The sequence below is a fragment of the Castanea sativa genome, chromosome 2 (genome assembly GCF_040712315.1).
Source record: "Castanea sativa cultivar Marrone di Chiusa Pesio chromosome 2, ASM4071231v1".
Lineage (NCBI taxonomy): Eukaryota > Viridiplantae > Streptophyta > Magnoliopsida > Fagales > Fagaceae > Castanea > Castanea sativa.
Window position 1 is genome coordinate 34,302,248 of NC_134014.1, and position 21,825 is coordinate 34,324,072.

Here is a 21,825-nt window from a genome sequence, read left to right on the forward strand (position 1 = left end):
AGAAATTCTTAGGGCTCCCTTCTTTTGTTGGTAGAGACAAGAAAGCATGATCATAATCTAGTAAGGAACTCATGATCAAGGCAATGGTCTAGTCTATTCTAGCTTACTTAATGAGTGTTTTCAAATTACTGGTTGGACTGTGCAAAGATATAGAAGCAATGATTCGAAAATTTTGGTGGGGTCATGGTAATTCAAAGAAGATACACTAGGTTAAATGGAGTTCTTTGTGTTCCACAAAATCAGTAGGGAGTATAGGCTTCCGGGACATACAAAGTTCAATAATGCCTTGCGAGCCAAACAGGTTTGGAGACTTATTCACCAAAAAGATACACTCCTATATAGAGTTTTTAGTGCAAAGTATTTTCCTAATAGTAGTATTATAAATGCTCCAATTCATCCGAAATGCTCTTATGCATGAAGAAGTATTTTGCAAGCTCGCAAAGTGATTAATAAAAGGGCTATTTGGCGAGTAGAGAATGGGCATATGATAGATGTTTGGAACCACAGGTGGCTTCTTAATCCCAATAATAGCAAAATTGTGTCACCTAGAGCTAGTTCAACAGTGAATCAGGTGAGTGATTTGTTTTACATAAACACTAGAATATGGGACCCAGGTCATTTGAAGAGTAATTTCTACCCTTGGGAGGCTGAGATGGTGAGCAAGATTCATGTGAGTGAAGCTTGGGCCAAGGACATTTTGATTTGGCCTTTAACTTCGAATGGTGACTATAGTGTTCGAAGTGCTTATCGTATGTTGGCTACTGATGAGGCAAACACTAATCTGAGCTCCTCTTCTTTGGATAGCTCTCAAAGTGTTTGGAAGAAAATTTGGAAGATCTGGGCTCCTAATAAGATCCGTTATTTTATTTGGCATGCAGCAAAAGACTCCCTTCCCACAAAGCAAAATTTGAAATCTTGACATATTCTGGTGGATGAAACATCCGCTCTCTATGATGATCATCAGGAAACTCTTATGCATTATCTTTGGTTATGTGATCATGCTTAGGCAGTGTGGTAGTCAGATCCTGGATTCATCGTTTTGTGTCAAAAATAGTACAGGCCTTTTGTGGATCTTGTGGAAGTCATGTTCCAAAACGGCTCGTGTTTTCGAGTTGCTTTGTTTTCTACTATTGCTTGATGTCTTTGGCAGTGGAAAAATCGTTAGAGAGAACACCAACCTTCATGGGCGCTTCATGAGATTGGTACCAAAGCTAAGGATTTGGTTATGGAGTATTTCGACGTGCATAAACAAGCTCCCCGAGTGAATGTACATCGTCCCCCGGACCATTGGTGCCCTCCTCCTGAGCATTGTTACAAAGCTAATTTTGATGCAGCATTTTTTGAGAACTCGAGTTATGCTGGTATTGGGGTGGTGTACTGAGATCATGAAGGGAATGTCATTCCAGCACTAAGCCAGATGATAAGGTATTTTTAGACCTACAAAGATGAGAACAAGCTAAAGAGGGTAAGCGAACCTCCATCTATAGCCTTGCTTGATCTCTATGCATATGTGTATAAGGAGAGCTCTTGTGCCACACGCTTAACCATAATCAAGAAGACTCCTATAAGGAAAGGAACTCTAGGAGATATACAAAATCCAAGAGGTTCTTTTTCGGAAGGAAAGAACTTCTTGGCCAAGGCACGGATGTCAATTCCACACTGCTATAAATACCTCAAAACCCTCATAAATCAAGGTACGCACAATTTCTCTTAAGCTTATGCTCTCTAGCATTTTTGGAGCTCTCTTCTAACTTAACCTTCGGAGGGTTTTTGGCCGGTACCCCACTGGTGCCCTTTGATTGGTTCTTCTCTTTTGTTTTTCAGGTGCACCCATTGATACGTGTGGACGATCAACTCACTGACGATTTTTATGCATCATCAGTTGGCGCCATCTGTGAGAAACGAGTGATCAACCATATCACCACCCCTAAGACAAAGAGTTGTATGGTCCAGACTATCAATGACTACCATCAACCAAGAGACCGAAAACCCGCTCGACGCCTTGGGGAGTTGCTGGAGCAAAAGTTAGGCCAGTAAAATGAATAGTGTTTAAGTAAATCGACGAATGCAAAAGAGCATTTAAGGAACTAAAGGCATACCACGCATCTCCACTACTCCTCAATCCTTTACTACACCCAATGAAGAGTTGTCCCTATAATTGGCCCTATCACCCACGGTTGTTAGTTCAGCTCTCCTCAATCCATTACCCGTACGCTACACTAGTCGAGCGCTTAAGGGAGAGGAAGAAAGATATCCCCCTATGGAGAAGTTAACCTCAGCCAAAGCATTAGCTAACTTCGTCGCAATTTATAAGGAACAAGGCAAAAGGCAGGGGGCGGCCCCATGGAAGGACAAACCAAACCCCCCATGGGTGCCTTGGTAATATAAGTCTCCTACCCATGGGTGGAAGGATGAACCAAGCCACCTACGAGTGCCTTGGTCAAAATTCTAAATCGTCCTACCTACAGGTGGACGAACAAACCAAGTCATCCACGAGTACCTTGGTAAAAAATTTAAGTCCTACCAAGCCACCAATGAGTGCCTTGGTCAAAATTCTAAGTCTTCCTACCTACGGGTGGACGGACAAACCAAGTCATCCACGAGTGCCTTGGTAAAAAATTTAAGTCCTACCTACAGGTGGAAGGACAAACCAAGCCCCCTATGGGTGCCTTGGTAATATAATTCTCCTACCCACGGGTGGAAGGACGAACCAAGCCACCTACGAGTGCCTTGGTCAAAATTCTAAATCTTCCTACCTACGGGTGGATGGACGAACCAAGTCATCCACGAGTGCCTTGGTAAAAAATTTAAGTCCTACCTACGGGTGGAAGGACGAACCAAGCCCCCTATGGGTGCCTTAGTAATATAAGTCTTCTACCCACGGGTGGAAGGACGAACCAAGCCACCTACGAGTGCCTTGGTCAAAATTCTAAGTCTCCTACCCACGGGTGGATGGACGAACCAAGTCATCCACGAGTGCCTTGGTCAAAATTTTAAGTCTTCCTACCTATGGGTGGACAGACAAACCAAGTCATCCATGGGTGCCTTGGTAAAAAATTTAAGTCCTACCTACGGGTGGAAAGACGAACCAAGCCCCCTATGGGTGCCTTAGTAATATAAGTCTTCTACCCACGGGTGGAAGGACAAACCAAACCCCCTATGGGGCCTTTGTAATATAAGTCTCCTACCCACGGGTGGAAGGACGAACCAAGCCACCTACGAGTGCCTTGGTCGAAATTCTAAGTCTCCTACCCACGAGTGGAAGGACGAACCAAGCCACCTACGAGTGCCTTGGTCAAAATTCTAAGTCTTCCTACCTACGGGTGGATGGATGAACTAAGTCATCCACGAGTGCCTTGGTAAAAAATTTAAGTCCTACCTATGGGTGGAAGGATGACACAAGCCCCCTATGGGTGCCTTGGTAATATAAGTCTCCTACCCACGGGTGGAAGGACGAACCAAGCCACCTACGAGTGCCTTGGTCAAAATTCTAAGTCTTCCTACCTACAGGTGGACAAACAAACCAAGCCATCCATGAGTGTCTTGGTAAAAAAAAATTTAAGTCCTACCTATCAGTGGAAGGACGAAACAAGCCCCCTATAGGTGCCTTGGTAATATAAGTCTTCTACCCATGGGTGGAAGGACGAACCAAGCCACCTACGAGTGCCTGGTCAAAATTCTAAGTCTTCCTTCCTACGGGTGGACGGACAAACCAAGTCATCCACGAGTGCTTTGGTAAAAAATTTAAGTCCTACCTACGGGTGGAAGAAGGAACCAAGCCCTCTATGGGTGTCTTGGTAATATAAGTCTCTTACCCATTGGTGGAAGGACGAACCAAGTCACTCACAAGTGCCTTGGTCAAAATTCTAAGCCTTCCTACCTACGGCTAGACGGATGAACCAAGTCACTCACAAATGCCTTGGTCAAAATTCTAAGTCCTACCTATGGGTGGAAGGATGAACCAAGCCACTCATGAGTGCCTTGGTCAAAATTTTAAGTCTTCCTAATTACGGGAGGAAGGACGAACTAAGCCACTCCCGAGTGCCTTGGTAAAAAAATCTAAGTCCTTCTAACTAATGAGTCAACGGACAAAACCAGCCACCCACAAGTACCTTAGTCAATAGTCCTACCTACGGGTGGACGAATGAACTAAGCCACTAACAAATACCTTGGTAAAAGATATAAATCTTCCTACCTACAGGGTGATGAATGATCTAGGTGACGAATGATCCAAGTGATCCTCCAAAGATGATTAACTCGAATAGAAATCATCGAACCAAGTCACCAAGGTGACAAACTAGTATCCAAAATTTACTAAGTCCATAGAGTGGACGAATAAAAGTCCATAGAATGGATGAATACAAACTAGTGTTCAAAATTTACTACGCCCATAGAACAGACGGATACAAACTAGTATAAAATTTTTTATAAAATCCAAAAGGTGGATGGATGCCAACTCATGCTATAAGTTCACAAGGTGGACGGATATATAAACTATATATCCACAAAATGAATGGATGTGTCAAAAAGCATCCAAATTTATGTGCACAGGATAGACGGATACATTGGCTAAGTCCACGAGGTGGACGGATGAAAGATACGTAATACATCTAATTATTAACAAATCCACAAGGCGAACGGATGAAAGATATATAATGTGGATGGATGAAAGATGTATAATGAGACGTACCTAAATTACTACTAAAAGTTTGCAAGAAGGACGGATTAAAGGGGAAAATGGCCCATTAGCCATAACTGCTCAAGAATATAGTTAGTAGGCACTATTTTGGAAGTATATATCATACTAACATCTCAACTCTTAGAGAGTCAATTTTGAGCATATAAATCGTCTCTTAGATACTCGATTTGTGTGGGTTGGTCAGATCTGATGTGGCGCTTTTCCACGTGGCGGCCACCTGGAAATCGACTCTTAGAGAGTCGATTTACATGTGAAGAATTAAATACTATTATATGTTGTTAGTTGGATCAACGGGGACTCCAAGTAGATATCGAGTCTTATAGACTCGGTTTTTAAAAAGGAAAATCGAGTCTCAGAGACTCGATTTTCAATGGTTGGTCCCCTTTCCTCCACGTGGTTAGGGCAGCTGCTTTTTATTTTACAATACCTATTTTCTGGGTTCTGCCGTTTGCCACACCAAAAAATCCAGCAACTCTCTCTTCCTCTCTCACTCTCTCTCTCACTCTCATAGAAAACTTCAAATCAAACTCACCCTCCATTTACACATTCTCATGTCAAGTAAGGTTTTTATACACTCTCTCTAGTTGTTAGTTTTTTTTTTTTTTTTTGAATAGTTGTTAGTTACATATATGTAATGTTAGGGTTTTTTTATGGGTAGTTGTTAGTTACTTATATGTAATGTTAGGTTTTTTATGAGTATGTATCATTAGTTTTTTTGTTTGGTTTGTTATTTTTCTTTATATTTTTGATAGAATGATTTGAATATTTGTGCGTTTAGTTTTTTTTATTTAATTTGAGTATGATTAATGATTTTTTTTTTTTTGTTTAGAAACAAATGGTAATGATTGAGTATATATGTTAATGTGGGGTTTGTACAAGCATATGATGTAACAAGTTAGTGTATATATGCTAGGCTTTTTTTTTTTTATAAGAAGTAAAAAATATTTAAGATATATTTGCATTGTTAGGCTTTTATCATGGCTATTTTTGTTGTTGTTTGGTTTAATATTTGTTATTACTTTTTTGTTAGAATGATTTGAAATTTTGTAGTGGGGGTAAGTGTTGTCTTTAGTTTTTTTATTTGTTTGAGTATGAAGTGATAATGATTGAGTGTGTTTGTATGTGATGTGGAGTGAGTATATGCAAATGTGGGGTGTGTTGGATGTAAGAAGTTGTAATTTTTGTACTTTGAGTACATAAAAATGTTTTGTAATTGTGTTAAAATATGTCACTAACATATTACCCTTGACTCTAATAGGTTCACAATCTCTGAAGAATATTGACATAAATGTATACTACGGTGGACCCCTTTTCAATCCTGAACAGATTGACGGATTCGCATTTCAAGGGCCGAGTATTGAATGCTATTACATGATGATACCTCGTAAGTTGAAGACATTGAATGATTTGAAGATGAAAATAATGAAAGAACTGAGTTTGAGCCCTACTTGTTATGACATAAATATTATTTATCGTTACCCACAAGAAGTCCTTCATGAACGGATAAATTACAAGTACATGGCGATCAAAGAAGATAAACATGTAAATGTCATGTTTAATAGGATCCATAAAATGCCCCAAGTAAATGCTGCTGAGTTCTACGTAAGTTCCGAGCTGCTCGCAGAAGTTGATGTCGAGGAGTTGCAGCAACAAACAACTACATCTTTGCAATTTACAGCCTTAAATGATGGATGCACTACAATGGGAGGTTACACATTCCCATCTCAAGATTATGCTACCAATACTAGTGAAACACTTCAACCTCAAGAGACATATTTAGGGGTGGAGGACGAAGATCATTTTGCAAATAATGATGAAAATCTCGATGATATGGATGAGTACGAAGAGAGGATTGAGCGAGGCGACTTTGAGAAGGATGTAGATGACCATGAACTTGCTTCCAATTTTGAAGAGGAAAATATGGAGTGCCATGATGAAGGTGATGCGGACGATGATATTGGCGTCCAGCATGTTACAAATACGACCACTGACTACACACCTCCTGCCGAGTCATTCTCCACAAATACTTGGGAAAATATGGTTGATCCTTCACGTCTTCAGATACCATTTGTTTCTACTTGGGAAGATGGGATGCATTTTAATAAAGGGTTGACTTTTGCAAATAAAAAGGCGGTGAAGCATGCATTGATAATATACGTAGCAAAGGATAATAGAAATTTTATAATCCGGAGGTCGACCAAAACTAAATTGTGCGCCGTGTGCATTGACACCAACTGCAAGTGGTACGTTGGGGCATTCATGAAGGCTAAATTAAATGGTCTGTGGATGGTCACGTCTTATGTGGGTCCACACAGTTGTATACCCTTTGGCCTGTAAAGAGACGGTAAAATGATGGATTCTAATTTTGTTGCATCAGAAATTGTGGGAAAATTGTGACAAAATCACACTGCTCGTATTGATGAGCTCCGGGGCCACATAGGTACTAAGTATAATCATCAGTTCTCTTACTATAAGGTATGGGATGCAAAACAAAAGGCAATTGCTAAGATATTTGGAGATTGGGAGAAGTCTTACCAAAGGTTGCGAAAGTTGTTGTTGGCATACTTGAATCAGGATTCGGGTACCCAGTACACCTATTGGACCATACCTAGCCCCATAGATGGTACTACGTTACTGCGCTATGTACTTGGGCATTTGCTCCATGCATTGCTGCATTTAGATATTGCAGGCCAGTAATCAGTATTGATGGGACTCATTTGTATGGTAAATATCGAGGGGTGTTGATGATTGCAATGGCAACGGATGCTAACCAAAAGGTTTTGCCTCTCGCCTTTGCTGTTGTGGACAAGGAGTCAGGGGCTAGTTGGGGGTGGTTTTTAGAGTGTCTCAGGAATTCGATAGGGCATGTGATACCTGACGAGGGCATTTGCATTATTTCTGACCGACATAAAGGTATCAAATGCGCCATTGCAAAGTGGCCTTTAGGTGATGACGGAAAGTTACAGGTACATCACCGATATTGCATTCGACATGTTGCTAGCAACTTCAACACACACTTTGATGACCCGACTCTAAAGGCGTTGGCCTTGAAAGCTGGATATGCGACTCATGAAGCTAAATTTAAGTCCATAATGCAAACTATTAAGGATGTCGAGATTAATGCACTGAGGAGGGTTGACCCTGATGACCCCCATCTTGAACGCTATATGCCATACACATATCTAATGAGTGAGGATGTGGAGAAATGGACCCAGTCACATGATGGTGGAAGACGTTACGAGGCAATGACAACCAATATCTCTGAGTGCTTTAATGGGGTACTTAAAGGTGCCCGCGGTTTGCCCATTGCTGCAATGGTTGAGTTCACTTGGTGCAAACTTGTTGCATATTTCCATGATCAACATAAAGAAATTACTTCTGATCGCTCTCAAGGTAAGGTGTGGAGTGATTATGCAATGGGGATCTATAACACAAATTTGCAGAAAACTTCAGGACACACTGTGAGGGAATTTAATCATGAAACTGGTGTATATCAAGTGGTTACCCTGTACAACGACCATAGAGGTGGAGGGGGAAACCACAATCATGAAGTGCGCGTATTTGCTAGAACATGTGGTTGTGAAAAGTGGCAAAACATTAAGATCCCTTGTTCACATGCAATTAAAGTTTTGCAACAATTGCATCTCAATGCGACCAACTATATTGACCCATGTTACAGTTTGGAGAACGCCATTCACACATATTCACATCAATTTGTGGTGCCAAAGTCAGAGTCATTGTGGAGGGACGTTCGCGGACCACGGTGGGTGCCTGACCCAAGCCTGTTATGGGCCAAAGGTCGTCCTGTGAAGTTAAGAATAAGAAATGAAATGGATGGGGTACGGCGAAAACGAGGAAGCCGGAACCCAGATTCGGACTTGAGGGAGATTCAACCGAGGCAGCGATGCGGAGTGTGTCATGAAGAGGGGCATAACCGCAGAAGATGTCCCAATTCCCTTGGGGGTTCAACAAGCGGTTCCCGTGGGGCTTCGACAGGCGGTAGTGCTGCAAACTAGGCAAGTGCCTTTGTTGTTTTGATATAATATGCTCAGAATCTTATTCGGTTTTTGTTCTTCGCATTTAGGAACTAACAACCGCATTCTAATGTTTTTCAGGCGAGCGGAGGCTCGATTTTGGAATGGCATTGTACGTGGGAGTTGTGGTTATCTTCGGTATGGACAAGTGCTAGGCGACCATGTTGTGTCAATATGGACAAGTGTTAGGCGACTATGTAGACTATGTTGTATCGACTTAGTTGTTATTTTATTTATTACTGAATGTTGTTGTAATTGAAGTAGTAGCTATCCATTGTACTCGTTACATTAGTTGCGTTGTGCAACTTTTGCCTATAATGCCAGCAACCGTAGTACTTTGGCATTAGTAGCACTTACTTCGGCAAGTTCAACCATAGGGGCCTTGTTTGAAGCAATGATAGCTAGTTATCAGATTGTATGTCGGATGTACTCTGGTTAAATTTGTATAGTCTGTAGCTAAGAGGGCAACTATACTGCCCATGCCCAGTAACTATTTTCATCCAATTTCTTGCATTCAATGTACTCTTCAATCAATGTTTGTATACATTGCCCATGTGATGTGTTCTGGATCTGGTTTACAGCTGCAAGGGAAGAAAAAAAAAATTCTGGTATACTACTGCAGGGGAAGAGTGTAACAACAAAAAAGAAAAAACCCAGTAGAAATCGAGTGTCTAAAACTCGATTTCTAATCGGATGGCATAATGGTAAATACTGCTAGTACAAATCGAGCTACAAAAACTCGATTTTTATAGGACTTATTTACCAAAAAACCACTGAAATGGAAATCAAGTTTCAGAGACTTGATTTCCACTGGGAATTTTTCCAGTGGCAGTTGCCCGTAAATATTTTTGAACTCTCTGTCTGGCGTACTCACTGGTATTGAACTCGAGTTCCACTGATGGAAATCGAGTGTCTAATACTCGACTTTTAATCGGATGGCATAATGGTAAATACTGCTAGTACAAATCGAGCTACAAAAAGTCGATTTGTATAGGACTTATTTACCAAAAAACCACTAAAATGGAAATCGAGTTTCAGAGACTCGATTTCCACTGGGAATTTTTCCAGTGGCAGTTCGCCGTAAATATTTTTGAACTCTCTGTCTGGCGTACTCGCTGCTAGGGAACTCGAGTACTGAATAGAACTCGAGTGTCTAAGACTCGATTTACAATGTAAATCGAGTGTTTAATACTCGAGTTATGTTGGTTTTTTTTTTTTTCTCAAAACTATATTTCAAATTAACAACACTGAAATATCAAATTATAGTACCTATCTATCTTAAACTTTCAATGGGTAATTTGAGACTCCTGGAATTAAATAGTTTAGTTTACAATTTTTACAATTGTAAGATTTATTTTGAAACCAAACCACCTTAAATCATAGGATTTAAATTTTATTAAAAACAAAATAAAATGAACCAAACTAGTAACTTTTTTATTTTTGAGAAAAAGTCTAGAACCAAAAAGAAGAGTTCCTAGCAGGTAAAATCTCTTAAATAAAGATATAAAATTTAAATTGTGACCACCAAAAATTAATTAGTGTCTTAATATGATGATAAGAGCACCTCTTATAATATAAAAATAAATAATATAAAAATAAGTTATCTTAATGCCATCAACTTTTGTGCCGTAACTTTTGCCACATTTCGATATAGCTAAACTATTACATAGACTTATTATTTTTTCTCCACCACTTTCAATCTAGGTATAAAAAGTTGTGGCACAAAAAGTTGCAAATTTTCTCTTTGTTTTAATGCCATCAAGAATCCCTTGTTGCCCATCTCCTTCATTTTCGCTCCATTTTTTTTTTAATCACTCTTGTCAAACAAAATGCATATTTGTTTGTGAAGTCAGAACAATGCTGTTACCGATATTTTATCAAACATCTATTCACCCGAAGGAGGATTTAAGAGTTTCAATTCCATCTTTCCTTCATCTAATGATAGTAGATGAAGAGATTGTTAAGTTCTAATTCAAATTAAATAATACAACACATGGTTGATATGAGTTTCTGAGTTCCACGGACTCCTTGACAAAACACACTTAAAAACAAATATACCACGAAGTCCTTCAGGCTCCATTTCATACGGGAATTGGCGGCAAAAGGTAGGCTGATGATCATTTGTAAATCGGTGCCAATAGCGAGCAACCATCCAAAAGATGTTCCAAAGCATTTTCTTCCAACAAGCTCAGGCAAGTTGAAATCATCTTCGGCAAGCATAATCCAAGGACATTTAGGAGGTAATGGAGGTTTCTCCAATGAATTAACAACTGATTGCCATGATTTGTAGATAGCACCAACAACGAAGATATCATCAAAGAAAGATAGCCGGTAGTCAATTTCATACAGGATATAATGCGGAAGATCAGCCCACTTGCACATCTTAATAAGTTCGTTATGCTGTAATAACATTGGAAGGCAATAATGAACAAAACAGGGGAAATAAAAAATTTTAATTAAGGGAATTTCTTAATACTGAAAGTGATGTAAGGAGCAAGAAATTAAACATAATTCATGACCTATACAAGTGCTTGCAAATGGCAGTTAAGAATTAAGGATTTTTTTTCCACCAAGAAATATAAAAAATAAAAACACAACTGGGTAGGTAACTCCTTCAAGCAGGGCTTCATATAATAATCAGCCGACCTCAAAGTAGGTAACATAGCTTCAATATCTCTAGAAAGCTCACACAACAAAAAATCATTGTTTTGAGATATCCTTCTTTTCTTGCACTGAGATATCCTTCTTTACTCATTCCCACATCAAAGTCCATGCCACAGGAATTCGTAAATGACATGTTTTTCTTGTACCATGATGTTCACTAGAAACCCCTAATAACATTATTAAAAAAAAAATACATTAGTTCAGTTGTAACTTGTACTACACTAAGTTGCATACAAAAACTAACAAATCATATTCTTCAACAAAAAGAATTTGTCTAATTGAATTCATATTGGAACATTTACAATAATCCAAAAAAAAATTGGTGACATATTTTACTAGAAATACTGAAATACTGAAACAAAAACTTACAGTGATGAATCCATTGCGCAAGGTTAAGTAGTTAGACTTACTAACAGACTTAACAAATTGCCGAAAGAAGCATCCCTGCCAAACATAAATATTTTAATAAGTTCACTGTCAATATAAAAAGATATACATAGCCACAACACCAAAAATTGTAGTTTTAATATACTGTAATCTAAACAGAGACAAGCTTTTGTTGCGGTTCCAGTCTAACTATTGCAGGCTAGATCTAAGGTATAAGTGAATTCCCCCAAATTTTATATCTCGTCTCTGACCATTTTTAGTATTGGGTGCAGAGGTTTTGCATTTCTGTGTAATTCCTTCAACTAGAACCACTTAGCATCATTTCCTCTTATTGGCCAATGACTGGCCTTCATAGCACATTACCAAGTCACCAAACCCATACTCTCTCTTTCTTTAGTGCAACCCCTTGGCCCTTAGGTCTCACAAATCTAGTCATTTATAATTTTAATCTTCCTAAATTCTTACCCAGCCATCTTAGTATTAGTGAAGCTCATCCAGTCATCTTATTGGCATAACTTCAACTATTGCACTCACAATTGAGATGTCCCAGTCCATGGCATTAGGCCATTTTTACCTCATACCATAACAATGTAAATAACATAACAAAAATCAAGATGTGCCAGTTAGTAAAGACATTTCTTACCACATAAAAGAAGAAAGGAATCCTTGTCCACAAACTGGTGTGTGCTCTAACAAATGAGGTCTGATGAGATGGCATAATCTTGAAGGATCTGCACATAAATATGCATAGAAGTTTAGCTTCCAATAAGGCACATACACCCACCTATTGACAGCTGAATTTCAGGATGTCATTTCCTCAAGTCTGAGGAAATGCAACTTCCAAGCTAATACATGGCCAACAAACTATCTCTATGTCATGGGGTGACATACCATTTGAAAACTCATAGTCATGGGATGAGGTTTCCTCCTCCCAATTCTTCCAGCCACGAATCTGCACAAACAAACATTGAGGAAACCATTAGATATAATCGAATGTACGGTTTATTCAATATTTAACATGACCACTATAAGTTGATTATCAAGGCACACTCAGGTAAAACGTTTCTTTATATTTCAGATGTCATACAGAACTTTTGGGCAAATTGATGCCTTTTAGCCATGCTCTCTTTGTTTCCTGTTATGCAGCCAGATATCAAGTCTTGAACAACAAGAAGGGGGTCTGTCCACTTCATGTCGTTCAAATTTGGTTTTATTATAAACAAATTACAGATGATTCATATCCTAACCATATCAATCCATCTTGGTGGCATTCTTTCCATAGATTTAAATTTCAAACCACCAATCTAGTGTTCTTTTTTTATTTGTTGCCATTACTACGAATAAATGTAAGGGGACAACACAGAGGCTGAAATGAGCCAAATATACAAAATGGAGCAAGAATACATATATTTAAACCAAAACAAAGAGAGTATCTATCCTACATTTCTAAATAATCAATATAAAACATGCAGCCACACAAAACTGTACTCGACAATATGGTTGAGACCCTCCTGCCCAAAGCAAAGATATCAAAAGATTATAGCATTCTTTGAGAGGCCTTATCATCATCTTCCATCCAAAATAAAATGCATGATTATCCAGTCATAATTTGATTTCAAATGAATTGAGAGGTAGCAAAAGGTGAGAACCAGCATATTATGCCCAAAGGTTCCAAGCATTCCTAGCAGATGTCATAACATTGGAAGTATATTTTTTTTTAAAAGTTCCTTTACCTTTAGTCTTCCAAGCATCATTGTGATAAAACTATACAGCACGTGAAAGACTGCTAAGAAAAATATGAGGATGTGCAACTGATGCAGTCCATCGACAGATATAAGCAGTGCATAACCCTGTTGACAAAAATCCAATCAGTAAGTTGGCCAGACTCATGCAATGAGTAAAAGCATTTTTTAGGTTGGGAACAGAACTTAGTGTTCAGAAATAGAGCTTTTCCTCAAAGTAGAGTAAGGAAAACAAAAGAAATTTCTATGTTAATAGAATATATGTCTATTGGGTCAGCAATGATGCATACAAGTGTGATAACAACACAAGGCAGTGGCTTCAGGATTGCCAATCAGATATTAGAAATTTAAAACATTTGTTGTAAGAATTAGTAATGTATAATTCAATCATATTTAAAAAGAGAGAAAAAAAAAAGATTAAATATCTAACGAAAAAGTTACATAAACAATATGGAAAAGGTAACCATTTAAAAATGATGCATATGAGCTTATCCCTCCAAAGATAACACAAAGCAATGAGGTACATGCAGCTAGGAGGAATTGATAAGAACCAACCTTATCGGTACTAGATATACGATATTCATCATCTAGAAGATGCTTTTTCTTTGGTGTGAACCCAAAGACATCTTGAAGGAATTCGTTTTCCTGTTTTCAGAATTTGCCCAAAGCAAAAATTCCCATGATCATTCAGATGAGCAATTAATTTGACAATAGACAAGAAGAAAATCTAGAAGATGACAGAGGACCATGAGGGGAAGGAAACAAACCTGCATATGCCTAATGAAGCCTCCCCCAAGAAAGCGCTTCAAAAAGTTTAACTGTAAAAATTTGGACGGATATGAACATTTGAAGTTGGGGACACTCACATTAATATATAAACGAGGAGGAAATGATGGTAAAACTAGAACCTGTATCATTTGATACCATGATGATGTGTTTAATGATTCTCCACCAATCTTCACTGTGTTCTTAGGACTATAGCCATCCTAATATAGTAAGTACAATCAGTATTGAACCCCACATGAAAAATATGACATCTAGGTTTGTAGATAACAATATAAGTACCTCAAAAAAATCCAAAATATGCCGAAACAAGTTCCGTTGGCTGTTAAGATCTTTCTTGGCAGAACCTTTACCACCTGCCTCAGCGGAAAGGTCTCTTACTTTATTTATAATTTTGCCCTTCAAACCTTGTACAAGCGAAAATCCTTCCCGGTTTTTACTTCCTTCTGGAGTTGAGACATCAATTGAACCTTTAACTTCCCCAGAAAACTTCTCCACACTTCCTATCTCAAAAATTAGAGCAAGCGCTTCACCAGCAGCAATGCGTACAGACCGGTCATCCTTGTCTAGGAGACTTGATAAATATGATATAGACCTGCAACATTTCCCAAAGATATAAGCTGTTTTTCTTTATTAAGTTGGCAAGCAGCCAAGCAGCACTTTTGGGCTTTTCTGTTCAATGGCATCTACATTGTGCAGATGTCATCTCTGACAAGGCTCTAGCACTAGTTGGGTAGCAAACATAACCTTCTAAGGTGCCAATAATCAGATGGTGTAGGTTTGCACTGTGGGTGTGAATTGTGGAAAATCAACTTCCACTATAGGATTGCAACACAAAATAGAGTTCTAGACAAAAATGGATGACTTACTCCTGCCAATGTTTGGGGTTTAGTTTCAATCCAGTCATAGTAGTCAGCAGAAAGGACGAAGCAGGCACCACTGCAGTTATAACTGTTGCTGAAGGTTTGGTTGCAACAACCTGAAATGTGAAACAAAATTAATTCACGTAACAAGGCCAACAACCAAAACAAGTAATATCCTAGATTAATGTTATAAGATTGTATGTCACATCCTATTCATCATATAAAGCCTCAAAAAAATGAAGCTGCAAACCAAATAGACTAACTTCAAAGTAGGAATGAAATTGAAAAATATGAACTAAGCCATAGGCACAAGTGAAATAGCAACGAAACTTTGAATTATAAAGTATTGAGCAGAATATTTACATTGCAACTCAGTTTTGGATGAACCACTTGCCACATTATTTGCATTGACTTTTCCGTTTCCTCTGTGTCATTTCCACCCACAAAAGTGATGATAGCCAAACACTCTAGCAACTACAATCACAAACCACAATATGCAGAAAACAAAATGTTGAGCATTCAACTTCTCCTATATTAAAAGTTTCATCTTAATAATGAGATTTAAGAGACCACTCCACTATGGCATACCTGGAATTACTTTCACCTGAATCCCTTGCTGCTGCAAAAAATCCATCTCCTCCCCACCTCTCCCAAAAACCTAAAACCCCAACAACATATTTCAGGGGAAAAAAAAAACAACTGCACAACAGAGCACATTCACATTACATCTCTGGGCTAATACCACTACATTGCCCAGTAAAACATTTACAGAGAACTCACCAGTGGATCCCCTCCTTTAAGTCTCACAACAATATCTCCTGCTTCAACAAAACTTAGAAGCAACTCGTGTATTTCCTCCTGTCACAAAACCAACTTAAAATAAATTCATTTCTCCAATCCCCACATGCCCAATTGTACAAACACCTCTTTTCCTGTCTAGGTGACTAATGAGCAATATGGTGTGCCCCTGCATGACTTCCTAAGGTACCCATTTTTCAACAAATCAAACCAACCGCATATTTAAGGGACCAAAATCAAAACCAGCCCCATATTTAAGTAATGAAGATCAAACTGACCCATAGATAGAGGGACAGAATTGTTCATTTTTTTCAATTTTAGGGACCAAATCCAAATTTCTTATATCTGAAGAACCTTAATTGAACGTACACTACAAGCATTCTTTATACCCCTCTCCCAAGTGTAAAATGCCTAACCAAAAGCCTAACCAAAAGCCCATCCCATGAATGTTGATGAGTTTGCACAATACCTCTTCAGCACAAAGACCACACTTGTTGTTGTACTGCTGTTTCTGCATTCTTAAGAAATCTCCTCCATTGGAGCGCTATTCTTGCCTGTTTAAGACATGAGGCTCATATCACTGCTACTGAATGTCAAGTAGATTTGAAAATTGATGCTAACAAGAAAATCAAATAAAAATGTTTTTTTTGGTTTCATAAGTGAAAACCAATTACAAATGTAAACAAAAAGGAGAGGAAGCAAGACAAGTCAAAACACACACTGACATGATTAAAAAAAAAAAAACACGATAGCAACTATTATTAGCAATACACTTTAACATTAAGTATTAGAGAACACCAAGTAGTAGTTAATACAAATCATATTAACCATAATAAACATAAGACAAATATGTGAAATATGTGCCTATCTAACATAGAAATCTTTGTGTCTCTTCTGTCTAATTACCTTTTTTGAACCTTACGCCGTCGCGTATAATGAAGAGGAGGTCTTGCATGTCCTTCGTCAGATGCCTCGGGCCCAGCATTGTGTCCATGTTTGTGCCCCCCTGTCCCACAAGGAGGTGCCTTTGATATGCGTTTCGGCCTACCTACTGGCTCAGCAGGTAACCCAACAGGCTGCTCAGCCTGAACATGGGATGGGTCAATGCCCGAAGAAGGGCTAGTGGATGTACTGTGGGAGGGTGGCTGCGTGTGCATGTCAGGAGGGGTTGGATCAAGACCCAAGTCAAAGGATGGAATGGGTGACAGCTCAGGAAATGACCGTGGGGTGGGTGGACGGATGTCAGACCCAAGACATGGATGTGGAGTGGGTGAAGGGATGGTGGTGGGGTTAGGGGATGGATGTGGGATGGGTGAGGGGATGGTGGGGCTAGGGGATGGATTTGGGGTGGATGGGTGGGGATCGGGAGTAGGGACAACTCTCGGGGTAGCAACAACGAACGAGAGCCACGTCCAACAGGAGCTCTACTCGTGCTTGGGCTTTGAGTAGGCGCTGCCACAGGAGTAGCTGCCTCCTCATTCGGGGCCTCAGGGATAGGAGGTTGTACACAGCCAATCTCTTGCACTGCCTTTAGCACATCAGTAATGTCCTTGTGGTCCTCCGTGCCCACTGAGTGGCGCCTCAACAAACGGGCGTATCCTTCAATCTAACATGAAAAAACCAGGTATATTAGTAATGCAATACCAATTGAACAATGGCAATCGATAATAAAATAAACGTTGGTTTTGAATTGGTTCTGCTAGTAATAATTGCAAATTATAGGGAGACCAAGTGTTACCTTTAAGTAAATTTAAATTATCTTTTCTATTAAAGATGTAGCTAGCGCATAGAGTAGAGAAAATGCTAATTAAAAATTCAACAAATGGAAAAGTTACCATTATAATCAATCTAGCACCGAGGACATTGATGAACCTCCAAGTTACCCTTTTGTACCAATCGAAGTACTCGTGTTGTGGAGGCATATCACCAAGCACTGCTTCACAGCGCTGTTGAAGGCGATTACCCCACTCTGTAATATGTGCAGCATGTTTCCGCATCCAATCAACACCAACCTTCCCCCTCAAATCAATGGCATGAAGCACTGTATCGGTGTCAACATTACAAGGAATTTCTTAGATCATCCCGAATTGACGAACGACACGATCCGGTGTATGTTTCTCTACTATGTGGAAACATACAAGTGGCACCGTTGCCGTCCACACGGCCCTCCCTGCAACGCACCACGGCGGAAGGTCCTCGAATTCAGCTTCATACGGCTACCACACCACCTACAATGGCCAAAAAACAAGTACGCAACACATTAGGCAACAATGTTTATATGTCAAAGTTCACCAAACCTATATCTTGTTCCTAAACATGTTAAGTAAGGCATTTTCATACCTGGCCTGGCAACATTGAAGCTATTTGCTTGCGATACCTGTCCAGGAAGATGTGGGCGGGCCTGTTTTTCTTGTTTGGGACCCACAACCACCTACAATCCAGAACAAGAGATCATATTAACCGAATCATATAATTTAGGAAATTTGACACAAAATTATAGTGTATAACCTCTGTTTAAAATTGTTTAATATTGACTTAAATAATTCTTAGAAGCTTTTCAAATAAATAAATTGAAGTCACATGACGTGTATGAGGTAGAGACTTACTTCAGGGACAATGGACACGCACTGGAGGACCATAAGCACCCACTTGCGGGCCATGTTCAATTGTCGGGCACAAATATGGGAACCTGGCCCATGCCCAATACTGGACCAACAGCAAACACCCACCAATCTGAATAGCTTTCTTATCACTTGCCCTGCATAACTCTCGGTACAATCATGCAAGGCAAGCACTTCCCCAACTGTACCTTCGTGGGTTGCGAAGGTCTTCCAACTGCTGCACCCACATTAGATGCACCCTATCACCGGATTTGTCCATGAAGATTGTGTCCCCTAGTAGCGCTAGGATGTAGCATCGTTCGTACTTATGCAACTGATCCTCTGTGGCATTAGGCGGTAATGGATTGGCAACAGCTTCCAAAAGCCGTTGGATGAGAATCCTCTGACCATGAAGTTCCTTTCTCTGATTATTTACAGGTCGGAAGCCAAGAAATTCGTCACACACATTCTCCCATTCTTTTTGCGTGCTCCCTGTAATGACCTCGCCGTCAACAGGAAGCCCGAGAAGAACCTCTACATCTTGCAATGTGATGGTGACCTCACCATATGGCATGTGGAAGGTGTGAGTCTCCTGCCGCCATCGCTCCACTAAGGTCGTTATCAGACCGTGGTCAATCTCTCTACCTAGGGTCCTGAGGAGTCCCTCCAAACCAAGTGCCTTAATGATGTCAACGACTCGGTCGTCCACCATTGGCTCTCAATCGGAGAACTCTTTAGTACAGACACGGCATTTAAGGGACCCTGGATCCTGCACAGAACAAAACCATGGATTAATATATGACAGCAAGTGCATGTACATAAACTACATGAATGCGTGTACATTCGTTAAATATTTAGTGTTGTGCTTTACCTGCCCATTCCAAATAACTTCTAACCGATGATTGGCCTGCAACGTCAACACCGACTGGTCAATGGGGCCAGGCTGTGCGTGGTCAATCTGTCCAGCATTTGCAGCAGCCATACTGCACAAGAATGATAAGCAATTAGCACGTAATATACATTGAAAACAAAAAGAAAAACAATCTTCTATTTTTTTCCCCATAGACACTGGAATAATTGTAAGCAGGATCCAGCAGCATGTGATGCAAGCCAAATAGAAAAATAGTGCACAAATCTGTGAAGGATTTAATTGCTCTTAATCTTAGTGATTTAAGATCATTGAGAAAGCAAAATCTCAACTTTTTTGTCAAATATCTCAAAATAAAAGAATGAACACAATATGATCTCATTAACTAGTTTGTGATCATTACTACATAAAGACCAGTTTTTCACTTTCATGATCTTTCCCAAATGATCTAAATTAAGCATATTTCTAATGAATTCTTTTGTAAATTAAATTAAGTTTACTCCATTTAGTTTCCGTCATTTGGATATCCTATGTTTTCTCTACCATTTTATGTAGTTTTTTCAGTGAACATATCCTGTTTCAGTGACAATTTATATGTATTTGTAATGGAGCCTTAACATTGCACATCATTAATTTACAAATTTCAGTTTTTTTTAAATTAAATTGTCTTGATTAGTGTTTTCTTTTTTGATCGGTAAATTGTCTTGATTAGTTATGTGTTACACATGAAGAAAGGAAAAAAAAAATTCTTAAAGTTTTATGGTATATATTCTGTTTGAGAAATGTATTCCACTATCCTTAATTGTTGTAGAACTGATACAATATTACAAACTATCATGAAGGTGACTGTGAAATGACACATTGCTTTAATTTTAAAAAAGAAAAACCTCCTTCATGTTGGGATAGAAATCATATCAAAGTTAATCAATTCCATTATGATTGAGTAAATGTTAAGTCTTAAGGAGTCTCACGCACCACTTTTGTGAGTGTGCATGTGTGTGTTTGTATCTGTGTAAGGTTTGGGAGCCAAGGCTAAGGAAGCTGGAAGAGGCACAACCTTAGTTTTACTGGATAGATATCTATTATTGATTACATAGATGATTAAGAGGCACAACCTTAAACTCAGGACTGTGCAAGGTTTTGGGAGCCAAGAAAAAGGAATATGCACAACCTTGATGTATTACCTTGAATTTCAAGAAGCCTGAGGCTTGCACCACTCAATGTCTGGCTACCATGACATGTTAATCTCACATACAAGGCTCATGTTATGTCCAACTTACCATCCGACTAGATTATCTAAATAGAGATTTTATTTAGGCTAAAATACACTTTACGATCTATAACTTTGATCAATTTTCAATTAGTTTATTAACATTAATCAATTGTCATTTTAGTCCACTAAGATTAAAAGTTGTCATTTGTTTGGTTTAAGTTAATAAAATAATCTCTATAATTATTTTTTTTAATGTGTAACATGTGAAGCAATGTCATTTTAGGAAGTTTCACAGTAATGGACGGAAGGACTTAAGTGACTGCCTTATCAGTTGTTCCAAATTATAGAGTCAAGTTTATTTCTGCCTTTTATTTAATATACTTTTGAAGTAGTGCTAAAAGTTTAAAAATGTAATTCATAGTGTGTCTAAAAACAATTATATTTCCTCTCCCTCCATCCAAACATAGGGTAAAATTTTGGCTATTTTTACCTATGATCCTAAGCTCTCTCCCTCTCTGATTCTAAAAGAATTTCCAATAGTTTCAAATAGTGGCACTCTATGCCCATAGACCTGCCAACAGGAAAATCAACACAAAACAGAGTCATGCACACCACATGTAATTGTTTTTTCTGATTTTTTATTTTCTAATCTATTTCCGCATTAATAGTAGCCTAAAACTCCACAGCAGTACACACAAAATCAGCTTTCCCCATAAGTCATTACATTATAAGAAACATAAGCATCCTGCATAAAACATAGGGGCGACATGACCACAAAAAGTCACTCAATTAGCCATGAGAGACACAAATATATTACAATAGGGAGGGAAAAGCCACACAGTTTAACTATCAATAGATACACACAAAAGGGTTCAAGGTGTTAAACAAATTGGCATAAACTTCAAGAGCTCTTTCTGCAATCATCCTTTTGTTTTTTGATAAGTAAGAATTAAATAGTTTTTACACCAAATGATCTTTCTTCTTTGTCTCTGACATCTTGAAAAAAAATTTACTAAATACTTGTGTCTTGTGCTTCAGGCTTATGAGAAAAGGTACTGATCTGATATATCTTTTAGGTCTCTGTGTAATGCTAATCTGGGACACTATAACCATTTAGTACATCTTCTGAAAATTCCTCACATGTGATTTCTTCTGTACTGCCCCCAGCTTTTAG

At 38.9% G+C, this 21,825-nt stretch overlaps 2 protein-coding genes across 2 annotated transcripts; one reads left to right on the forward strand and one right to left on the reverse strand.

The window, feature by feature from the left end:
• Window positions 1-7,452: 7,452 nt before the first annotated feature.
• LOC142625257 (uncharacterized) lies at window positions 7,453-8,715 on the forward strand. The gene is made up of 2 exons (XM_075798946.1): window positions 7,453-7,996; window positions 8,093-8,715. The coding sequence occupies exons 1-2, from the start codon at window positions 7,453-7,455 to the stop codon at window positions 8,713-8,715; spliced, it is 1,167 nt and encodes a 388-aa protein (XP_075655061.1).
• A 2,456-nt stretch (window positions 8,716-11,171) lies between these two features.
• Window positions 11,172-16,270, reverse strand: LOC142626357 (uncharacterized). Its single transcript, XM_075800180.1, has 13 exons — window positions 15,953-16,270; window positions 15,761-15,830; window positions 15,536-15,646; window positions 15,179-15,288; window positions 14,592-14,904; window positions 14,435-14,512; window positions 14,294-14,344; window positions 14,082-14,171; window positions 13,518-13,634; window positions 12,676-12,736; window positions 12,428-12,515; window positions 11,767-11,841; window positions 11,172-11,564 (listed from the first exon to the last, which is right to left on the reverse strand). The coding sequence occupies exons 3-12, from the start codon at window positions 15,578-15,580 to the stop codon at window positions 11,790-11,792; spliced, it is 1,005 nt and encodes a 334-aa protein (XP_075656295.1). The 5' UTR covers window positions 15,581-15,646; window positions 15,761-15,830; window positions 15,953-16,270; the 3' UTR covers window positions 11,172-11,564; window positions 11,767-11,789.
• Window positions 16,271-21,825: the final 5,555 nt, after the last annotated feature.

Bases quoted from the DNA above. Each gene is read 5' to 3' on its own strand.
- LOC142625257 (XM_075798946.1), top strand. From the start codon at position 7,453: ATGGCAACGGATGCTAACCAAAAGGTTTTGCCTCTCGCCTTTGCTGTT. The intron at 7,997-8,092 runs GTTTGCCCATTG...ATCGCTCTCAAG, and splicing joins GGTACTTAAAGGTGCCCGCG to GTAAGGTGTGGAGTGATTAT.
- LOC142626357 (XM_075800180.1), bottom strand. From the start codon at position 15,580: ATGCAAATAATGTGGCAAGTGGTTCATCCAAAACTGAGTTGCAAT. The intron at 12,737-13,517 runs GTAAAGGAACTT...TTGTTTGTGCAG, and splicing joins TGATGCTTGGAAGACTAAAG to ATTCGTGGCTGGAAGAATTG. The intron at 12,516-12,675 runs GTATGTCACCCC...ATTTATGTGCAG, and splicing joins TGACTATGAGTTTTCAAATG to ATCCTTCAAGATTATGCCAT.